The following is a 23,682-nucleotide window of genomic DNA, read 5'->3' on the forward strand; positions in this document are numbered from 1 at the left end:
ACATTCATAGTAGCACAAATAAAGCTAAGGTGTGGAGGACTCAGGTTAGTGCCAATCAGCTTTAAAATTCTATGAAAGTGCTTTGTAAACTGTGGAAATATGTGGTAAGACTTACACATACTATATGGGATGGCTAAGAATTAATCAGATAACTATTCCCATGTGCAGTAATAATCATTAATGGGCGATCTGGGAAGCACTGTAGTTTGAGAGCAACAGGTTGTAAACTTTTGCCAAGGAATGATCTTCCTTTCAAGACAGAGATTTTCTTATTATCCCCAAGAGATTGTCCCCCTCCCTTTTTTTTTTTAAGATTTTATTTATTTATTTGACAGAGATCACAAGTAGGCAGAGAGGCAAGCAGAGAGAGCGGGGGAAGCAGGCTCCTCGCTGAGCAGAGAGTCTGATGCGGGGCCTGATCCCAGGACCCTGGGACCATGACCTGAACTGAAGGCGGAGGCTTAACCCACTGAGCCACCCAAGCGCCCCAAGATTGTCCCTTCTTTCATAGTACTTTTTTGGGGGGGTGGAAAGCTCGTAGACTATTTAACCTGGAATCACAATAGCATTCTTCCCAGTTTCGTAAATAAGGAAACAAAAGCTCAGAGACTTTAGGGGGTTGTCCGATACTAAATGGCTAGTAACCGTAAGTAGGATTCAATCCCGTCTTTCAGTCTGTCCATTGTTCTTTTTTCTCTGAAGGGTTGAGCAGTACTGTACATTATTTCTTATAGTACCATGCCCTGTACTTCGTTTGGGTAGTATAAAGTTATAAATATTAATAACACAGTAATTTAAAAATATTGATTATTGCAACTGTAATTACTTTACCTTAGGTAAAAGGAAAAGGTGCTTCTGGGAGTTTTATTGTGGTCCAAAAATCAAGAAAAACACCTCAGAAATCCAGAAACAGAAAGGTAAGAAGTCTCTACCACAGTTTGAGCTCTATAAAACTATTTCTTCCACTAGACATAACAGCACTGATTGAGTGTTCCCTGTGTGCCAGCACTGTGCCGAGTGCAGCCTTTTTCCTAAGGCCTGGAGAGGTTGTAAATGATTCGCTCGCTATCAGCCAGCTAATGAGTAGAAAACAGGCAGTGTGTAAATCCAAGCACTCCAGCCCCAGAGCCCATGCACTTAACTGCCATATGTTGAATTATGGGCAACTGTATGAATTATATTCCTTTTATTGAAATATGAAATGTTAAACTAAAAGGGGCATATGAGTATATCTTTACCCAATATTAAACCCCAAAACTATACCCAGAGCCTTTTTGTTTTTGTTTTTCTTTTCCTCTTCCTTTTCCTTTTCTTTTTTGTGCATACTAACACTTCTGTTCCTTGAGATACATATTTTCATTTATGGAAAGTATTTGTACCAAAATAAAGTGAAATATGTAGTATTTCCTCTATGTCAGTAACTGAAATCATGACTATTTCTCTATGTCTGTGTTTTTGCAACTCCAAAGATTTTTGTACTTTTTTTCTAAAACTTTGAATGAAATAAACTCTTTACAGAGCTTTTTTGGTGCTGCGTGCTCCTTTTCATCCTTTGTTATTAAAGGCTAAGGATAAACTAGGACCTTTAATTAAAGTCTAACATTTCTTTTTCTTTCTTTCTTTCTTTTTTTTTAAGAGAGGGAGGGGCAGAGGGAGAGGGAGAATCTTAAGCTCCACACACAGTGCAGAGCCCGGTCTGGGGCTTGCTCTCACAACCCTGAGATCATGACCTGAGCTGAAATCAGAAGTCGGATACTTCACCGACTGAGACACTGGGGCTCCCCTCTTTTCATATTTATACATATTTTAACTCTCAATCTGAAGTTCTTATCTCAAATAAGTTGCCACACAAGTGCCATTATACTACCCCTGTGGTATATTTAGTTGAATGTGGAAAAAAGTGATAGTATTCTGCAATTGATTTAGCAGTCAATTTAGGTAAGCCCTTGAGTTGAATATAGAAGCATTCGAACAGAGAACTCCATATTCTGTAATGATAATAATTTTCAATATTATATTTCAGAACAGAAACTCTGCAGTGGATCCAGAACCACAAGTAAAGTTGGAGGATATTCTCCCATTGGCCTTTACTCGCCTTTGTGAACCTAAAGAAGCTTCCTACAGTCTCATCAGGAAATACGTGTCTCAGTATTACCCTAAACTTAGAGTGGACATCAGGTATGAGCTGTTTGCCTAGACTTCAATATACAGATGTCTGTGTTATTCCCTTAGCCCCCTTTCTCATGAGAAAGGAGAAAGAGTAAATATTCAAGAAGGAGAACATTTTAGGGGCACCTGGGTGGCTCAGTCTGCCTTCGGCTCAGGTCATGATCTCAGGGTCCTGGGATTGAAATCCCCATTAGGCTCCTTTCTTGTCAGGAAGCCTACTTCTCCCTCTGCCTGTTAGCCTGTGTACACGCTCTCTCCTTCTGTCTCTCAGTATCTCTCTCTGACAGATAAATAAATCTTTAAAAATAAAAAGGAATGCTTGGGTTGAATTTAACATTCCGACTCTTGTGAATAATGCTGCTATGACTAGAGATGTACTAACATCTCTTTAAAATCTTGCTTTCAGTGCTTAAGGGTCTATACCCAAGAGTGGAATTGCTAGATGATACAATAATTCTAGTATTTATTTTTTTGAGGAACTGCCATACTGTTTCACACAGCGGCTGTATCATTTTACATTCCAGCCAACAGTGCACAAGGGTTCTGATTTTCCCATGTCCTCGCCAACCCCTGTTTTTCTGGTATTTTGATATTAGTTATCCTCAGTTGGTATGAGGTGACTGGTGTATGCTCTATTTTTTATTTAGAGTTTGAAACGTAAGAGAATTCAGGTTTCCAAAAACCTTTACAGAGACAGTACTGTCTTCGTCATTTAAACATTTAAGGTAGAGTTCTGGGAGAATTTTGGTAGTGATTCATTGCTAAAAAATTTGCTACTTAAAAATACGTAGAATGATAATTTAGACTGTCAACATGTGCTAGTTTGTGGATTCATGCAGACATATTGTTTAAATTTATAATTCACAGAGTTTGTGTTTTAAGTGTGTTTATGTGAGATCTTTGTTATATGACTTTTAGAGAATTGTCTTCCAATCCAGAGTCGTTTCTGTGATTTCTGTCTTGCATGCACATTGTCCTTTACTGTTTAGCTCCAGTACGTACTTGCGTTACTGAGGCCTGTGATTAGAATTGCTGAAGTTTCAACCCAGACGCCACATTTTCAGAAAACCACTTCATGATCTTCAGAGTGCCCAATTAGAGTCAATGAAATGGTACAAAAGAAAAGAGAATCATAGAAGCACAAAGTTTGAAATTAATATCCTGATTTTTTCATGCTTCTTCTGCTGAGTATGACCCACAGATAGAGCTGTGAGCTAGAAATGCACGTATGATGCATGTACGATGCATTTAAAGATGGAAACACATTTCACGTTCATTGCTCTTTACTCTCTGGTTACTAGAGACCTTATCACCTCCCAGCTTTTTTCTTTCCTTACCATACTGCTCTCCTCACAGGAGACAGGGTGTTGCTAGCAGCAGAACTTCACTCCGCATCTAATCTTTAGGAACATTTCTCGTCATCGTCTTATGTTGAAACAAAATTTGTCTGATAATAGATGGGTTACCAACCCATAATGGTAAAAAACCTGAAGATCTTTATCTATGACCTTATTAATGATAACTTTTTTTTTTTTTTTTTTAGGATTTTATTTATTTGAGAGAGAGAGCATGAGAGGGGAGAAGTCATCCCTTACCTTTGGTTCTGGGAGCTGGGAGCCTGATGTGGGTCTCGATCCTGGGATTCCAGGAGCCGAAGGCAGTCACTTAACCAACTGAGCCACCCAGGCACCCGATAACTTTTTCTTTTGAAACCCTTTTTCTTTTTACTGCTGTGACACCATAATGATTTTGTCTCTGACTGTAGTGCAATCCTGTCGTACATACAATTAACATGACAATTTAGCTGTAGTTAGACTTGGTCAAGAGAGCAAAAAAAATGCAGTTTTATTTCATTTTATTTTAAAGATTTTATTTATTTATTTGACAGAAAGATCACAAGTAGGCAGAGAGGCAGGCAGAAGGTGGGGCGGGGAGCAGGGCCCCTGCTGAGCAGAGAGCCCATTTCGGGGCTCAATCCTAGGACCCCAAGATTATGACCTGAGCCAAAGGCAGAGGCTTAACCCACTGAGCCACCCAGGTGCCCCAAAAATGCAGTTTTAAAGTACAAGTTATTTGTACTTGATGTCTACAGTTTTCCCCCTCCTGCCCTTTTCTGTTTTTAATTTTATTTATTCTTCTTAAATAAGCTCTATACCCAATGTGAGGCTTGAACTCACAACCCTGAGATTATGCTCCTGAGATCATGACCCCGAGTTGTATGCTCTATTGACTAAGCCTGCCAAGCACTCCTTCCCCCTCTTACTTTTTTTTTTTTTTAAGAATTTATTTGACAGAGAGACAGCGAGAGAGGGAACACAAGCAGGGGGAGTGAGGAAGGGAGAAGCAGGCTTCCTGCTGAGCAGAGAGCCCAATGCAGGGCTTGATCTCAGGACCCTGTGATCATGACCTGAGCTGAAGGCAGATGCTTAACGACTGAGCCACCCAGGTGCCCTTCCCCTCCTACCTTTTTTTAAACCCACTTTTGTCACACTTCACTCTCAACCATCTTACCTGAAATATTTTTTCCTGTCATTGCCACAGGTGACGTCCATGTTGTAAATTTTAGTAGTCCATTCATAGTCCTTAATTTACTTGCTGGTCTCTCACTGGCATTGACTTAATGTATTCACGAACTCCTCTCCTTCCTTTCTTTACTTTCTTCACTTGCCTTCTAGGACAGCCTATCTTCCTGATTCTCTTCCAACTTCACTACCCATTCTTTCTCAGTCTCCTAAGGATTAGATTGTAGGTCTCTTGTCTTTTTTTTGTTTTTTAGTTGTTTGGTTTCTGTTTTGTTTAGTGTTTTTGTTTTTGTTTTTCAGTGATCTCTACACCCAATATGGAGTTCAGACTCCTGATGCTGAGATCAAGAGTCTCAGGCTCTTCTGACTGAGCTAGCTGGCCAGGCTTCCTTCTTGTCTTTTCTATCCACATTCGCTTGGTAATTCTTTTTTACTGTCAAAGCTGGACACTACTAATTCACAGATATATAAATCTAGCCCATACCTCCCTCCTGGCTGCACATTCACATAGACAGATGCTTATTTCCTGTCACTACTTGTGTTTCTAACTTTACATGTTCAGAATTGAGCTCTTGAACCCCCCCCAAAAAGTTTTGTGTCTTCCGTATCTTCTCCACCTCGGTTAATGGCGACATCATCTTTCTAGCTGCTGAAGCCAGAAACATTGCTTTTATGATAGTCTCTTCCATTTATTCCACACCTCCATCTAATCTGTAAGCAATTACTTTGGATTTGGCTTTAAGATACTACTATAAACAGACCTCTTCTCATTACCTCCACTGTTACCGCTCTCTTCCAAGCCACCATCGTCTCTAACTTGTATTACAGCAATAACTTCCTAACTGTGCCTCTCACGCTCCCTCCCCTTCAGTGTGTTTTTAGCATAGCAGTGAGAGTGGGACTTGTAAAAATATAAGGTAGATCATATCCCCTTGCCACTCTACCTTCTAGTGGCTTCCCAACCCCCACATAATTAAAGCCAGAGTCTCTGAAAACAGTATACAAGACACTACACTTCATTGCATCTCTGACCAAACCACCACTACCCTTCCCTCACGTAACTGGCGTCAAGAGTCTGCATGCTTGCTGTTCCCTTTGCCTGGATGGTTTCCCCCATAATCCACTTGGCCTTCACTACCCTCAGGTTTTGCTCTAACGTCATCGTTAGAGTGCCTTGACTCTGCCATGATTGCCTTCCCTTTTTTTTTTTTTTTAATGATTTTATTTTGGAAACTTAAAAACATACACATAAATGCAGTGAGAACAAAACCATCATACTAACATTATTTAAGTTCTTAACATCTAATGTGCGGGCCATGTTCAGTGTCCTCCAAGATGACTTTTTGTAGTTTTGTTCCAGTCAATATCCAGCCATGGCCCATACACTGCATTTTATTGATGGCCCCACCCAGAATACATTTGCAGCCTTTCCCTTCTCTCCCAGGATTCAGAATGCTACTTCTCTGAAGCTTTATTTTTCTCCATACCACTCATCACATTCTAACATATGCTACATCTGCCTAGTCTTTCTAAAATTACCTGCCTACCCCATTAAAATGTCAGAATCCTGAAGGCCAGGATTTTTATTTAAATTGTTCACTTTTGTTTCCTCCAAGCCTAACACATAGTAGATGCTCAGTAAATATTAGTTGAATAAGTGAATGAATGAATGAATATGGGCTTTTCACCTGGCCATTCCACAAGGAGCCTGTGTCCTGGAGCATGTGAGATGAGACGTGAATTTCTTCTCCCAGAGACGTGAATTTCTTCTCCCATATACCTAGAGGCTGTAAGAGCACTGTGGTTAAGAGTACAGACTTCGGAACCAGACCCCTTAGGTTTAAATCCCGATTCTGTCATTTTCTAGCTTTGTATCACTAAGTAAGTTATCCCTTTGTGTCTCAGTTTCCTCATTGATAAGCAGTGTATTGATAAGGTTGTTAGGAGGCTCAAATCTCTTAGCACATGTTAAACTCTTAGAACAGTGCCTGGCATATAGGTAGTGCTCAACTCATGTTAATATTTTCAGTCTCAGTTCCAACATCATTCTTACAGTATGAGCATTACACTGTGCTAAATACGATTTTAATGTTCAAGGAGTATTTTTTTAGGGGCGCCTGGGTGGCTCAGTTAAGCTTCCCACTCTTTTTTTTTTTTTTTTTTAAAGATTTTATTTATTTATTTGTCAGAGAGAGAGAGGGAGAGAGAGCAAGCACAGGCAGACAGAATGGCAGGCAGAGGCAGAGGGAGAAGCAGGCTCCCTGATGAGCAAGGAGCCCGATGTGGGACTCGATCCCAGGACGCTGGGATCATGACCTGAGCCGAAGGCAGCTGCTTAACCAACTGAGCCACCCAGGCGTCCCATGCTTCTCACTCTTAATTGCTGTTCAGATCATGAGATCAGGGTTGTGAGATCAAGCCCCATGTGGGGCTCCATGCTGGGTGTGGGGACTGCCTAAGATTCTCTTTCTCCCTCTCTGCCTCTCCCCACCCCCCGTTCTCTCTCTCTAAAAAACCTTAAATTTGGGAGCATCTGGGTGGCTCCGTCATTAAGTGTCTGCCTTCAGCTCAGGTCATGATCCCAGGGTCCTGGGATCGAGCCCCACATTGGGCTCCCTGCTCAGCGAGAAGCCTATTCTCCCTCTCCCACTCCCCTTGCTTCTGTTCCCTCTCTTGCGGTCTCTGTCAAATAAATAAATCTTTGGGGGCACCTGGGTGGCTCAGTGGGTTAAAGCCTCTGCCTTCAGCTCAGGTCATGATCCCAGGGTCCTGGGATCCAGCCCCACATCAGGCTCTCTGCTCAGCAGGAGCCTGCTTCCTCCTCTCTCTCTGCCTGCGTCTCTGCCTACTTGTGATCTCTGTCTGTCAAATAAATAAATAAAATCTTAAAAAAAAAATAAATCTTTGAAAAAAAATTAAAATATAGGGGTGCCTGGGTGGCTCAGTGGGTTGGGCCTCTGCCTTCGGCTCAGGTCATGGTCTCAGGGTCCGGGGATTGAGCCCCTCATCGGGCTTTCTGCTCAGCGGAAAGCCTGCTTACCCCTCTCTTTCTGCTTACTTGTGATCTCTGTCTGTCAAATAAATAAATAAAATCATTAAAAATATATAAATTTAAAAAGACAGTGTTTTTTATATAATATGTAAGTCACTTCTTTAATTTGGTAGCAATGATTTTTTGCGACTCTAAATTAAAAACTGGGTATGTTGGGTTTACGGAGATTTGGGGTTTATTCTAGGAAGATACCTTTAGAACTCTCAAGGGTAGAGGCTCAGTTAGTCAAGCATCATGGTCCCTTCAGCTCAGGTCACGATCCCAGGGTTCTGGGATTGAGCCCTACATTGGGCTCCCTGCTCAGCAGAGAGCCTGCTTCTCCCTCTCCCTCTGTTGTTCCCCCTGTTCGTTACATGCACACACCCTCTCTCGCTCTGTCAAATAAATAAAATTTTAAAAAACTTTCCAAGGCATTAGGAATCATTCTTTCTGGTATAAATTTATACTGTCTTTTTGATTTTTTTTTCTGCCTCCACCAGAATAAGAAAATAGCGCAAGATTCCGTTGTATGCCCTATACTTTTCTCTAAACTTTTTAATGTCTTTGGTGACCTTTCCTAACATTTTCAACACTCATTTCAAGAGTTTTTTGATGTTCTTAATTCCATTTATGGATTTCTTTTTTTTTTTAAGATTTTATTTATTTGAGAGAGCACAAGAAAGGGTGAGGATGAGCAGGGAGGAAGGGCAGAAGGAGAGAGAGAAGCAGGTTCCCCGCTGAGCAGAGATTTGATTCAGGACTTGATCCCAGGACGCTGGGATCATGACCCAAGCTGAAGGCAGACACTTAACAGACTGAGCCACCCAGGCGCCCCATTTAATGCATTTCTGCCAGACTGATGGTAACTTTCTTTCTTTTTAAAGATTTTTATTTATTTATTTAACTGACAGAGACAGTGAGAGAGGGAACAGAGGCAGGGGAAGTGGGAGAGGGAGAAGCAGGCTTCCCTTGAACAGGGAGCCCGATGTGGGGCTTGATCCCAGAACGCAGGGTTTGGGGTTCATGACCGGAGCCGAAGGCAGACTCTTAATGACTAAGCCATGCAGGCATCCCTGATGTAACGTTCTTATTCAGATGCTTACAACTCAGAATCCTTGCTGTCAGCTGCATTTTTGTTTTCCATCCCTTACCTTTGGTTCTCTCTGTGCATGGCTTTCATTTTTATATCCCTCAGTGCAGACTGATTTTCTCCACAGTTGAAAAACGTGGCTATCAGCAGTCACCCATTATTCCCTGCTTCTAATTAAAGTGGTAAAATGATCTAATTAAGAACAAAACTTGTTAATAATAATAAAAAGTCCCTTAAAGGTATATAGCACTTTATAGTATAAAACACTTTTGTTTACACTGTTTTCCATAATTCTTAAAATAGACTTAAAAATACATATCCCAACCCCAATTTTCCTTACCTGGGGTTACCTGACTGTTCACTGGTAAAGCCAGAACTTTTATTTTGTTTTTCAATTTCATACTTCCTGCTTTTTCCACTGTTCTGGGTATCTTTTATTGGAAAATGCAAGCATAGCATAGTGAGCAAGATTGTAGAATCTGGAATCAGATTGTCTAAATTTGTAACTGGTTCTTCCACTGCCTAGCTCTGTGACCTTGGAGAAATGACTTTTCTGTGTCACTCAGCTTTTCCCCATCAGTAAAGTATGGGCAGTAATAGTACCTGTTTCTTGGATTTGTTGTGTATTCTAGTTTATTCCATGCAAATAAAGCATTTCATTTTTTTTTTTTTTAAGATTTTATTTATTTATTTGACAGACAGAGATCACAAGTAGGCAGAGAGGCAGGCAGAGAGAGAGGAGGAAGCAGGCTTCTTGCAGAGCAGAGAGCCCGATGTGGGGCTCGATCCCAGGACCCTGGGATCATGACCTGAGCTGAAGGCAGAGGCTTTAACCCACTGAGCCACCCAGGCGCCCCGCAAATAAAGCATTTCAGATAGCATTTGGCATCTTAGCAAGTGCAGAATGGTGTGATACAGACTTTAGAATTTTTCAGAACAAGGATCTGTGCCTGCGAATTAGCAGTAAGTTAAAGAGATGGGGCTTGATCAGATCTGGAAGAAAGTAGAATTTTTTTTTCTTTTAAGATTTTATTTATTTGGCAGGGGGGAGAGAGTGCGCATAAGCAGGGGGAGCTGCATTCAGAGGGAAAAGTAGGCTCCCCACTAAGCAAGGAGACTGATGCAGGACTCCATCTCAGGACTCTAGGACCATGACCTGAGCCAAAGGCAGACGCTTAATCGATAGGAGTGACGCAGGTGTCCCAGGGGTGTAGAATTTGGATGGATGGTGGAGTGGGGAAGGCATTCTTAAAGGAGCCTCATGAGACAATTATAGCGGCAGGAGTTGGCATTCTTTTTGATAACTAAAGGGTCTGACTGCATCTAGACTAATAAGAAGTGGGATTACATCATGGAAGGCTTTGAAGCTGGGTTGAGGCATTAGGACCCTGACACCTCATCAGTTGAGTAACATCATAAAGGTGGCCTTCATAGGTGTATTGACCTAATAGTGATATGCATTATGAAAACAGAAAGCAGCACAGTGCCCAGAAGGGAGGGCATGGTAGCTGGTACTAAGATTATGGCAGTGGTGAAAGAATGGGCCATTCTGAGATTTTTTTTTCCCAAGATTTTATTTATTTATTTATTTGACAGAGATCACAAGTAGGCAGAGAGGTAGGCAGAGGAAGAGGGGGAAGCAGTCTCCCCACTAAGCAGGGAGCCCCACATAGGCCTCGATGCCAGGACCCTGAGATCATGACCCAAGCCAAAGGCAGAGGTTTAACCCAGTAAGCCACCCAGGCGCCCCTTGAATGGGACCTTTAAACATACCCATGCTTTGCTTGATTACATGGTTTGGTTGCCACTGTTGTTGATGAAAATAAATGGAGGGTGTTTGGAGTGTCTTAAAGTTCAGAAATTGGTTGTGTGTGGTATATGGTTCTGTGTATCTGGGTAGTGACTTCTTTGCTCAAAGAAAAAAAGAACGCCACTTGTGTTAAGGGTGCCAGTACTTTATATTATTGTCCATTTTAACAAAGTAGCACATATAATAAGAATTAAGAACACAGTTCAGGGAATAACCCTGGATTTGTTTCTTCAAATCTCTCCTTCATTGATGTATTGATTGCTATTCTTTTGTTTTCTCTGCAGGCCTCAGCTGTTGAAGAATGCTCTGCAGAGAGCAGTAGAGAGAGGCCAGTTAGAACAAATAACTGGCAAAGGTGCTTCTGGGACATTCCAGGTTAGAGGCTGAAAAGGATTGTAGAGAAGTGGTTCTCAGAAGTTTGATTTCAGGACCTCCTTACACTCTAAAAATTTGAGGACCCCAAGAGGTTTCTTTTTATGTGGGTTATACCTGTCAATATTTATGGTGTTAGAAATTAAAACTGAGGGAACTTTTAAATATTAAATTTAAAAAAAAATTTTCATATTAACATCAATGATAAAATTTTTTGTGAAAAATAACTATATTTGCCAAAACAAAAAAATTGAATGAGAAGAGAAGAAAGGTATTGTTTATTAAAAACTTGCAAAAGTCTTTAATATCTTTCTTTTTTTTAAAGATTTTATTTATTTATTTGACAGACAGAGATCACAAGTAGGCAGAGAGGCAGGCAGAGAGAGAGGAGGAAGCAGGCTCCCCGCTGAGCAGAGAGCCCGATGTGGGGCTCGATCCCAGGACCCCGGGATCATGACCCGAGCCAAAGGCAGAGGCCTTAAACCACTGAGCCACCCAGGCGCCGCAAGTCTTTAATATCTTGGTGAAGAGAAGACAGCTGGTATCTATCTGTTCAACACATTTTGGGTTGTATCTGAAGAAAATTCACCACACATAGTAATACAGTTAGAAAAGTGTGGAGTATTTTCAGATAATTTTTAAACAGTTGTGGACGTTATTCTTTGATCCTATATGAAAACTCAACAGATGATAATTTTAAAAATATATATTTATTTATTAGAGCTGTTGAGCATGTGGGGGTGAGAGGGACAGGGAGGGAGGGTGTGGGACAAGTAGACCTCTCACTGAGTGCAGGGCCCCACCCATGGCTCAGATCTCACCACTCTGAGGTCATGACCTGAGCCAAAACCAAGAGTTGGAACAAATGATAATTTTTTAATAATTTCATTGAAGTATGGTTTATATTATAAAATACATTTATTTTATCTTATTATTTTAAAATATTTTATTTATTTATTTGACAGAAATCACAAGTAGGCAGAGAGGCAGGCGGTGGGGGGGGGGGAAGCAGGCTCCCCGCTGAGCAGAGAGCCTGATGCGGGGCTCATCCCAGGACCCTGAGATCATGACCTGAGCCGAAGGCAGAGGCCTTAAGCCACTGAGCCACCCAGGTGCCCCTTTATTATTATTTTTTTAAGATTATATTTATTAATTTATTTGAGAGAGATCACAAGCAGGCAGAGAGGCAGGCAGAGAGAGAGCAGGAAGCAGGCTCCCCCTGAGCAGAGAGCCCGATGCGGGGCTGGATCCCAGGACCCTGGGATCATGACCTGAGCTGAAGGCAGAGGCTTTAACCCACTGAGCCACCCAGGTGCCCCAAAATACGTTTATTTTAAATTATGATTTATAATTCATAATTTTTTGGTAAATTTGCAAAGTCGTACAGCCATCACCACAATCCAGTTTTAGAACGTTTTCCTCACCCAGAAAACTCTCTTGTGCCCACTTGGAGTCTCTCCCCATTCTCATTCTCAGCCAACCTACAAATGGATTATATAGATTTGCCTTTTCTACATGTTCATATGGATAGAGTCATACAGTATGTGGCTTTTGTGTCTGGCCTCTTTCACTTAGCGCAGTCTTGTTTGAGCCTTGTCCGTGTTGCAGCGTGAATCCGTGCTTTCCATTCCTTTGTATTGCTGCATGGTATCCCGCTGTATGAATCTAACACTCTCTGTTTATTCACAAATTGATGAAAATTGGGGTTATTTCCACTGTTTTTACTCTTCTGAGTAATGTTGCCAATGAACATTTACATCTCAATCTTTGTTCAGACACATACTTTTTTTCACATGGATACATAACTAGGAGTGTGGACTTGCTGGACTGTATGGTAAATTTATGTTGTAAGAAACTCCCAGAGTGGCTGCATTATTTTACATTCCCACCAACAAAGTGTAACGGTTCTAATTTCTCCGTATCTTCGCAAACACTTGTTACTGTCTTTTTAAAATGCTAGCCATACTGGTGGATAGAGAGTGTCATTTCATTGTGGTTTGGGTTGGCCTTTCCCTCCTGATTGCTGATGTTGACCATCTTCTCATGTGCTTAATGGACATATGTTTATCTTTTCTGGTAAAATGTCTCTTTAATTACTTTTCCTATTTTTACAGTTGGATTATTTATCTTACTGAGATATAAAATTTCCGTAACTAGGTATAAGTTCCTCACTAGATATGTGATTTGCAAATATTTTTTCTTAACTCTGTGGTCTATGCTTTCACTTTCCTAATCGTGTCTTTTGAGGTGCAAAAGTATTTAATTTTGATGAAAGCCAGGTGATCATTTTTTTAAATTGCCTCTGCTCTTGGTGTTGTAATTAATAAATCATCACCTAACTTACAATCACAAGATTTACTCCTATGGTTTTTTAAGTAGTTTCAGCTCTTGAATTTAGGCCTGTCCATTTTGAATTTTATTTGTGGTATAAATAGGTGAGGTGAGGTGAGGATATAAATATTTATGTTCTTGCATGGGGATATCCACTTGTCCTAACATTATTTATTGAAAAGACTGTCCTTTGCCCACTGAATTGCCTTGGCATTTTATAAAAAAAACAGTTGGCTGTAAATGGTAAGGGTTTATTTCTGAACTGTAAATTTTGTCCCATTGATCTACATGTGAATTTTTTTTTAATATTTTATTTACTTATTTAAAAAGAGAGATAGCAAGAGAGAGCATGAACAGGGGGCGGTGGAGAACCGATGTGGGACTCGATCCCAGGACCCTGGGCTCATGACCCGAGCTGAAGGCAGTCGCTTAACCGACTGAGCCACCAGGCGCCCCGATATGTGAATTCTTATGCCCGGGTCACACTGTTTTGATGGCTCCAGCTTTGAAAATTTTGCAGTAAGTTTTGAAACTGGGAAATGTTAAAGTGTAGTTTAAAAAAAAATGTTTTGATTATTCTGGGTCTTGTGCATTTCTATATGAATTTGTCAGTTTTCACAAAGCCAGCTAGAATTTTGGTAGAGATTGCATTGAACCTGTATATCAATTTGAGAAGAATCATTATCCTTATAATATTGATTTTTCTAGTTCATGAAGTTTTGTTTATTCAGAGCTTTAACTTTTCCAGCAGCATTTTGTAGTATAAAGATCTTCGATTTCTTTGGTTGAGTTTATTCCTAAGTATTTTATTCTTTTTCCATGTTATTGTGAATGGAAATACTTTCACTTCTAGATATTGCTAATCTGTGGAAATACAATTGATTTGTCTACTGATTTTATACAATTGATTTGTCTATTGATTTTATATTAATTCAACTTCGCTGAATTCATTTACTGTTCTAGTAGTTTTCTTGTAGGCTCCTCAGGATTTTTTGTGGACTCCCTGGGATATTCTACATACAGAGTCATATTGTTTGCAGATAAAGACAGTTTTACTTCTACCTTTCCAATCTAGATGTTTTGTTTTGCTTTTTTCTTGCCTAATTGTACTGGCTAGAACCTCCAGGACAGTGATGAGAACAGACATCCTTATCTTGTTCCCCATTTTAGAGGGAAAAACATCAAGTCTTCCACCATTAAGTTAGCTGTAGGTTTTTCATGATGCCTCTTACCAAGTTGAGAAAATATTTTCCTCTATTACTTGATTGCTGGGAGTTTTTATTGTGAACAGCTGTTGGGTTTGTCACATGATTTTTCTGTGTCTCTTGAGATGGTCATGTGGTTCTTGTCCTTTATCCTGTTAATATCATGTATTACATTAACTGATTTTGTAGTAATTCCTTAAAGGTTAGTTGCCATGTAGAACCTGAGACCATATGAGTGAAATTTTTATTCTTGCCCTTAAAATCATTTGGTTTTGAACTTGGAGTGGATCTTCTAACCAGGCATAGTTTCATAACAGGATCATTTGGAAAACAGTGGTTCACTGAATTATGTAGCTTAGTAAAATATTATCACATTTCATCAAATAATAACAAAAGTAACATTATATTACCTGCTGACCTCATCAGAACAATATTTAAGTACTGGGAAATTAACCAGGCTCACCATGGTGTAAATACAAGTGTTCTGTGATTTAAAATTTTTCTTTAAAAATTGCTTTTTTTTTTTTTTTTTTTTTTTTTTTTAAGTTGCTTTTTAGAGGCACCTGGGTCGGTCAGTTGGTTAAGCAACTGCCTTCGGCTCAGGTCATGATGTTGGAGTCCCGGGATGGAGTCCCACGTCGGGCTCCCTGCTTGGTGGGGAGTCTGCTCTCCCTCTGACCTCTCCACTGTCACACTCTATCTCTCCCTCTCAAATAAATAATTTTTTTTTTAAAAACTGCTTTTTATGCTTGGTAACAAATATTGCTAGTTTTCCTTGGAGGAACGAGACACTTATTTAATACATTTTTAAGAAAATATCTACCAGGATCCCAAGTCCTAAATAACTATAATTTATCTGTTTGTTGTTCCATCAAGTAAGAAAGGGTGTTCCATGAGTCATGCAGCTAGTTCAGCTCACAGCTCAGTCACTGAGGGTGCTTGTCCTTGAGACCACCGTCATACCTCCAATGCAGCCGATAGGCTTTATGTGTTCCTCCCATCTCATCCCATAAAATAGCAAAAAAAGTGCACTGTGGTTGAGATTCAATAAAATAATTTTTGCTACTTCATCAAAGGCATTCCTAAGTGAAATTGACTTTTTATTTTTTTTAAACACAGTGCATAGCAATAAAGAATACAGTAACTGTTGGTACATTTTTTTTTGTCTCCTCCTTGATTTGTGGTAAGGTGGCAACAGTTTTGCCCACCATTGCTTTTCTACCATTAGTGCAAATGTCACCACAGCGAAAAAGGCACATCACATCTTAGTATTATTATGAAAATTGTTCTGACCTTACACATCCTCTGAAAGAATCTCAGGAACCCCGGAGAATTTGTAGGCTGCTCTGTGAGAATCTCAGTTGTAGACCATACCTGAGTTTGTCCTTTTACCCTTTTTGATTATTGGTGCTGATCTTTGTTCACCATCCTTTTGTCCTTGGAATATGCTATGTGATTTTCTGTTGTATGATACCATAAATAGTTATTAAACTTTTCCTTTGCTGTTTTCCTCGGAGGAGTAAAAAGGTTATTTTTTTTTTATATATATAACTACTGCATTTTTCAGATTGGGACAAAGGAAGTATTCTCAAAAGTATATTATTTATTGGGGCATAACAAGTTAACTTGCTTATTGGGGGAGAGCAGTTACTCTGTTTGAGTTAGGGTAGCTGTTGCTGTTTTAGGTTGGATGGAAGGGTGAATGGAGAGAGGAGAGGCCATAGGAGGGTTGGGACTCCTCAGTCAGATTGAATACCTGATGAGTGGGAAGAGAAAGTCCCTAACCTGACAATTTATTGTAAAACATATCTGTGCTAATGCAGGAACTCCGACCCACCTGGTGCAGAGGAGTCTTGTCTTGACCTGCTTTGGGAGAGTGTTGTCTTGATGCTTTTCTCTTCCTCCTTGGAAAACAGCTGAAGAAATCAGGGGAGAAACCCCTGCTTGGTGGAAGCCTGATGGAATATGCAATCTTGTCTGCCATTGCTGCCATGAATGAGCCGAAGACCTGCTCAACCACTGCTCTGAAGAAGTATGTCCTGGAGAACCACCCAGGGACCAATTCTAACTATCAAAGTAAGACTCAGAGTTGTATGCCGTGACTGGGCTCAGGGGAATTACCTTGTGAAACATTTTAGAGCCCGTGCTGTTAATGACAAAGCATTAAGTGCCGACTGTGAAACCAAGAGGGAACAACAACTTTACAGATTTATTATTTACAAAAAGAAAAATTATCAAAGCTTTTCCTTAATTTTTTAAAATATTTTATTTATTTATTTGACAGAGATCACAAGTAGGCAGAGAGGCAGAGAGAGGAGGAAGCAGGCTCCCCCATGAGCAAAGAGCCCGATTCGGGGCTTGATCCCAGGACCGTGGGCTCATGACCTGAGCCGAAGGCAGCCGCTTAACCCACTGAACCACCCAGGCGTCCCCTTTTCCTTAATTTTTACAATCTCTGTTGAAGATCAGGATTTGATTTTATTTCGCTGTAAAGGTTTTTCTCATATTTATTTTTGTTGTAATTTAAATAAATCCTTGGTTCAGGATACCTCTCAAGTATAGTTTGTTTTTGCCTTTCTGAATATTTACTAAAACATCTAATTTCACCTTGAAACCAAGCCGGTGTTTTAAAATATGACTTGCTATTTCTTATTGCCTTTTAAGCCCTAAAACAGAAAATGCTTTTTTTTTTTTTTTTTTTTTTTTTTCCAGTAAAGTGTGTTGACCCTGTCAGGCAGTGTTTGTGATTCAAAGTCTCATCCTAGCAGCACCATCACATATGGAATAATGTGGCTGGGTGTTTTCTCAGTGCGGTGCTAGACTAGGCATAGTGGTGTAGGTAAAGAATGTGGAAAATAAGTAACAAAATGCAAACTAGACTGTATTATTTTAATTAAAAGTACTTTTGAAGCATTAATATTAAGTGACTTAGCATATATGCAGTATGAATTTTTTAATGTTACGGAAGAATGCTTTCTGGTCATTTTTTTCATGCATTACTTTGAAAACTGCTGTGACTTTTTTTAATCTTTCCTTCCTTAAAATATGTACTGTGTTTACTGTGTCTGCTGACCCTTTACAAACCATTTCATGATTTTCCCTTTCGGTTGAGTATTAGAAGAGAAGATGAAGTTGGTTATTAACCTTTTCAGTTTCACTGATACTGCTACTGTGTTTTGGACACTGAGTCACCATAAAATGTAGTTTTGATGTGTCTCTGTATGAAAGATGAGAATCGGTGAGGCCTTTAGAAGCCATAGTATTATTCTGTGGTTTGCTGTGATACTACTCTTTATCAATATTCTCCTAGATGATATTCCTAGTACAGATGGGCATTCAGGGGATGTTTGAATGAATGGAGATGAGAGATGTAGTTTTAAGTTGGCTCTTAATCATTTTTGTGCCACTGTAGGGCAAGTGACCGCTCTGCGCTCCTGTTTTCCTTTCTGTGAAATTCGGAACTTGGCTTAATGGTCTCTAAATCTCTTGCTGTGGCAGTTTAACCTTTTCAAATTTATGGGCACTTAATTGTTTAGTGAATTATTCATCCCTTTGACCACAAAGAATTCCCTTAGCACATGTCAACTAGTATCTGTGACAGAACAGTAAATTGATGTATAACTAATCAGAGTTGAGGTAATTACCAAATTTAATAAACAACTTTCTTTATGAATTTTTTGTTCAGTGCATTTGCTGAAGAAAACACTGCAGAAATGTGAAAAGAATGGGTGGATGGAACAGATCTCTGGCAAAGGATTCAGTGGCACCTTCCAGCTCTGTTTTCCTTATTATCCCAGGTAAGCAGCTAGCCCATAATGTGAAGTGTTGGTCATTGTAAATTTAAAATCTGATTCCAGGTTACAGGCTTGGGCTTTTTTAACTTATTAACTTGTTACTGTTCTACTTGAAAGTAAAGACTACTTGAGGCAGTATTGTTTTGGTTTTGTTTGTTTGTTTAAGATTTTATTTATTTATTTGACATACAGAGATCACAAGTAGGCAGAGAGGCGGGGGTGGTGGGGAAGCAGACTCCCTGCTGAGCGGAGAACCTGATACCGGGCTTGATCCTAGGACCTTGAGAGATAATCTCAAGCAGACTCCCACACTAAGCATAGAGCCTAACTCAGAGCTCAGTCTCATGACCCCTGATATCATGATCTGAGCCAAAGCCAAGAGTTGGATGCTTAGCTGACTGAGTCACCTACCTAAGGCAATATGGTTTTAGAGTAAAAGCTTTTCATGTAGGAGTCGGGATTTGGGCTGCCCTGCCAGACCTTACTGTTAGCCATCCGTTCCTACAATCAGGCATTGAATTCTTTGAGCTCCTTGGCCATTTTTATGTTCAGTCCTTCTTTATTAAGTAAATGCTAATGAGAAGAAGATTATTAGAGGATTGGGTATGTTTTAGTTGTCCATCATTCAGGGTGCCTGGGTGGCTCAGTCGGTTGAGCATCTGCCTTAGGCTCAGGTGGTGATCTCAGGATCCTGGGATTGAGTCCCACGTCGGGATCCTTGCTCAGTGGGGAGTCTGCTTCTCCCTCTCCATCTACCTCTCCCCCTGCTCATGCTCACTCGCTCGCTCTCTCACAACAAATAAATAAATAAATCTTTTCTTGTTTTGTTTTGTTTTTTTTTTTTAATTGTCAGTTGTTCAAGGAGAAAGAGCATTGGCTGCTTCCAAGAATCCTGATTTGTCTTCTTCATGCTATAGAGGCCATTTCCTTGAAAACCTCTTCTATCTTTCTTTCTTTCTTTCTTTCTTTATTTATTTATTTATTTATTTAAAGATTTATTTATTTATTTGACAGACAGAAATCACAAGGAGGCAGAGAGGCAGGCAGAGAGAGGAGGAAGCAGGCTCCCCTCTGAGCAGAAGAGCCTGATGCCCGATGCCGATCCCAGGATCCTGGGATCATGACCCGAGCCGAAGGCAGAGGCTTTAACCCACTGAGCCACCCAGGCGCCCCTTATCTTTATTTATTACTGCACTAAAAAATAAGTTGAGCACCTCCCATGGGCCAAGCACTGTCCTTTATGCCCATGCGATGGCCTTCTTATGCTCTCATTTCTAGTAAAGTGCTGTGACATGTACCATTAAAACCCTATTTTTTTTTTAATTTTTTTTAAAGATTTTATTTATTTGACAGAGATCACAAGTAGGCAGAGAGGCAGGCAGAGAGGGAGAGGGGAAAGCAGCCTCCCTGCCGAGCAGAGAGCCCAATGCAGGACTCGATCCCAGGACCCTGGGATCATGACCTGGGCTGAAGTCAGAGGCTTAACCCACTGAGCCACCCAGGTTGCGTATTACTTAAAGTTCTCAGACATTAAATTTAATTCTTAAAGTCAAGCACATAAAATGTTATAATTTAAGGAATTATTAATCAATGAGATCAATATTTTTATCAGTAAGGGCAAAGAAAATAGAAAGTCCTCGCTGTATTTCTCTAAAACTTGAAGAGATTCAGCCTTTATATTATTTTGAGGTCTTTGCCGGTATCAGGAGGGCAAAGCATGTGCTGTGCGGACGGTTCGCTGCTCGGTATTCAGTGGCCAATACAGTGCCAGACACACATGAAGAGCTTAAGTAATCGTTTCACCAAGTGATTAAGAATCAATTTTATTAAATGGCAGGAGGAAGGGAATGAGGGATGGTCTGGGACTTTTTTACAGATTTGTTATAACTGTGTGTTCAGAATAAGTTAAAATGTAACCTGATACTTATAACATGGCATTTGAATGTTCACGAAATAGCACCTAGGTTCACATTTCTCTTTTGTCCTATATGGGACTTTTCTTTGACCTAATTTTACCTAATTTTTCTTCCCTTTTTCCTTTTCATAGCCCGGGAGTTCTATTTCCAAAGAAAGAGCTAGATGATTCAAGAGATGAGGATGAAGAGGAGGATGACTCCTCAGAAGAAGACTCTGACGATGAAGAGCCTCCACCTAAGAGGAGGTAAAAATGGCAGTAATAGTGACAGTGACTGAACAACTCTGATCCATCTCAGAAAGTTCTTTGTGTAACATTTGATCTTGTCTTTTTGAAAGTTCAGGGGCTTTGAACTTAGGAAGCCCTGTGAATGCGTAATTTACCGTTTGGTCAAATCTGTATGTGTGTCCATAGTTTGTTGGTTATTCAAAGAAAAATAATCCCGTATTTTTTTAGTAAAAACATCATGAATTATATATAGACTTCCATGAATCCTTAGTAAAGGCTCCAGTTAAAAAATAATAACATTCCGGGGCACCTGGGTGGCTCAGTGGGTTAAAGCCTCCCTCTTTGGGGAGGGTCCTGGGATCAAGCCCCGCATGGGGCTCCCTGCTTGGCGGGGGTCCTGGTTCCCCCCACCACCCCCCACCTGCCCCTCTGCCTACTTGTGATCTCTGTCAAATTAATAAAATCTTTTTTAAAGAATAATAACATTCCTACCCTTTCCATAGGTGGCTTTTTATCTGCGCTAGATCTTTTGTGGCAAAGTATCTGGTCATCCTGGCAAAGTGAATCTCTCAAGAACTAAGTGATGGTCTTTGCTCTTTGGTTCTCACAGGTTACAGAAGAAAACCCCAGCGAAGGCATCCATGAAGGCTGCATCTGTGAAACAGAGAGTGTCCAAGCCTACACCTAAAGTCCCAGCTGCCCAGCGTGGGAAAGCTAGGCCCCCGCCCAAGAAAGCCCCTCCCAAGGCTAAAACTCCAGCCAAGAAAGCCAGACCCTCACCTTCAGTCATCAAGAAACCTAGTGGTGGCTCTTCAAAGAAGCCTGCAGCCAGTGTGAGAAAGGAAGTGAAATTGCCCGGCAAGGGCAAATCCAACATGAAGAAATCTTTCAAAGCAAAAAAGTAAATTTTATAGGGAAAAAAAAAAAAGGGTATCATGATAAAATTCAGAATCTTATTTTCTAAGGTCAGTGTGCATTTGTTTTAGTTTTGATGCTTTTAAAAATTACATTTTTTTCCTCCCCTATGAACATTGTGGGGAGGGAATATAAATAAACCAATTTAGGCATTTGTTAGCTTTAGGTGCTGTTCTTGGTGCCTGCCCCTTCCCTCAGTCCTTTTAATTTCTGCGATAACTCTGGATTTTCCTGAACTGTATAATCTACACTTGTCATTTTTTCTCCCTCCACCCCAACCCTCTTTTTATGGTCAGCTTTGGCTTTTATTTCCCCCCTTCCAGCTTTATCTAAACAGTTGCAAAGATTTTTATATTTGTAGAAAGCATCATGAATAGGATGCTGGTCAGGTGCTGGAAGTAAAAAAGAGGCAGTATATAGCACTGACTGAATTGTAAAGCCTTCTGCCTGGAGACTCCAGTTATAGCTATAATAATTAATCTTATTTATAAAACCACTCCACTAACTCTCTCTCTCCAATTATATAAATACAGAGACATCTTAGCTTTGGGAATAAGCCGAAAAACGTTATGATTTCATTAGGTTCTGAAGACCTGTGACTCCTTTGGGCCACTTTCATATTGGTCAATTTCCAGGTTTTTTTCACTGGCCCAGGGCATTGTGTTCCCTCAACCGCAAGCACAAATTCCCTCCACCACTTGATTTTTGAAGGAGAAATATAGGAATACATTAAATTTGTGATTTCTGGTGTCACCTGTGTTACCAAAAACCAAAACATATAAAATCTTCTTGATCAAATGTTTAAATATATTTTTTAATATTTGGAGCATGACTTGTCATTTCCAGTTTGCCTTTTTTATAAGGAAATGTTGGAGAGTTACATCATTGCTAATGTAGAAATGTTAAGTGGAAAAACATACAATTTGCTAAAATAAACTAAATTCCAGATTCATCTGTGGGTTTTTTCCCCCTCCTTTCTTTCCACAGCACTTTTGATATCAAGCAAGTGGCTTCCTTTTTGAGATACTTTAAAAAAAAAAAAAGGGGGCAAATGAAGCCCGACTACCTAAACCTTCCTCATTTGTATTTGTTTCAGTATCGTGCAGTTGTGTTCAATAGTACTAGCTTTCTACTTGGGAAATACTGATTTTTGGTTATCATTTACCCTCCCTGTGGCACTTGACATTTTAATTGTCTTAAACTTTTTGATGTATGCCTCTGGCCCCTTTGAGTGCTGCCAGAGGCAAAAGACATTTGTTTTGTTCATTCCACTTGCATTGTCTCCTGGGATCTCGTCTGCAGCCTAGCGTGCGGCTGGGAAATGGACTGGAGAAGATTGGCTGGAAGTAGATCCATAATCATGTGTGATCCCATCATGAGCCCATTGGAATTTGTGTTGCATGTAAGGCAATCTTTCCTGTTGTAAATCTTCCTTTTTTTATGTACATATATTTTGAAAAATATGAATAAACATGAAATTTTAAAGCTGCTGAACTGTAGCTTATATTTAAAAATTTCTAGTACATCCTTTGAAGTAACTAAGTCGCATTCACTTGAGTCTTTTCTACTCCTTGGAACAGCTGCCATCCGTTTTCCTTTTTATTTTTTTTTAATTAAAAAAAAGCTTTTTTAAAGATTTTATTTTTGAATAATCTCTACACCCAATGTGGGGCTTGAACTCACAACCCCAAGATCAAGAGTCACATGCTGGGCTGACTTAGCCAGCAGCACACCCCCATCTTCCTTTTTAAATACAAGCTCCAGTTTATTTGCTTTTGAATTCTTTATATGGATGGTAAACGATGTCTCTCTCGATAATATTGAACCTGGTTATTTAATGAGTAAGAGGTTTAAAAAAATTGTTTTGCATTTTGCTAAGGTCCTTATTTTCAAGATCAGAGAGTCCAGTTATTTTATGTTTAATGTTCACATATATTCTTGGGTTAGGAAAAAAAAATGAGACTGCCAAAGGGTTGATAAACCCTACAGACCTAATTCTGTTTTCTGTTATGCTATCTGGCAGGTAGTAATTTCTTAGTATGGGCGTTGGGTACCTGTGGGAACAATACTCTTCTGGTCAAAAGTTGGAGGGTTTTGGTTGGTTTCTTTGTTTTACGATACCGCTTTTAAAAAGATACCCCGAACAGTCACTTGGTGGCTGTATTGTACATCAGGGGCTCCAGCATCAGGGAAGAAGTTTAGATCATTTGAAATCCTTTCCAGCTCTGACATTGTGTTAACTTCACAAAGTTCAGGTAAGGACAAAACTGTCCTTGCTTTAGAATCACGTAAAGGGAGGG

At 40.0% G+C, this 23,682-nt stretch overlaps 1 protein-coding gene across 9 annotated transcripts in view; it reads left to right on the forward strand.

The window, feature by feature from the left end:
* The window catches only part of HP1BP3 (heterochromatin protein 1 binding protein 3), a 37,766-nt gene extending 14,894 nt beyond the window's left edge, over positions 1-22,872 (forward strand). For 8 of the 9 annotated variants that reach the window (XM_047725619.1, XM_047725623.1, XM_047725625.1 and 5 more), the window contains 7 exons: positions 837-917; positions 2,024-2,178; positions 10,907-10,997; positions 16,447-16,606; positions 18,216-18,327; positions 20,372-20,485; positions 21,078-22,872. In XM_047725619.1, coding sequence (XP_047581575.1) covers positions 837-917; positions 2,024-2,178; positions 10,907-10,997; positions 16,447-16,606; positions 18,216-18,327; positions 20,372-20,485; positions 21,078-21,372 — 1,008 coding nt within the window. In that variant the 3' untranslated portion in view covers positions 21,373-22,872. Of the gene's footprint in view, positions 1-836; positions 918-2,023; positions 2,179-10,906; positions 10,998-16,353; positions 16,607-18,215; positions 18,328-20,371; positions 20,486-21,077 lie in introns of those variants that run through there. The other variant, XM_047725628.1, reaches the window with a different exon arrangement.
* The last annotated feature ends 810 nt before the right edge of the window (positions 22,873-23,682 follow it).

The sequence above is a fragment of the Lutra lutra genome, chromosome 4 (genome assembly GCF_902655055.1).
Source record: "Lutra lutra chromosome 4, mLutLut1.2, whole genome shotgun sequence".
Lineage (NCBI taxonomy): Eukaryota > Metazoa > Chordata > Mammalia > Carnivora > Mustelidae > Lutra > Lutra lutra.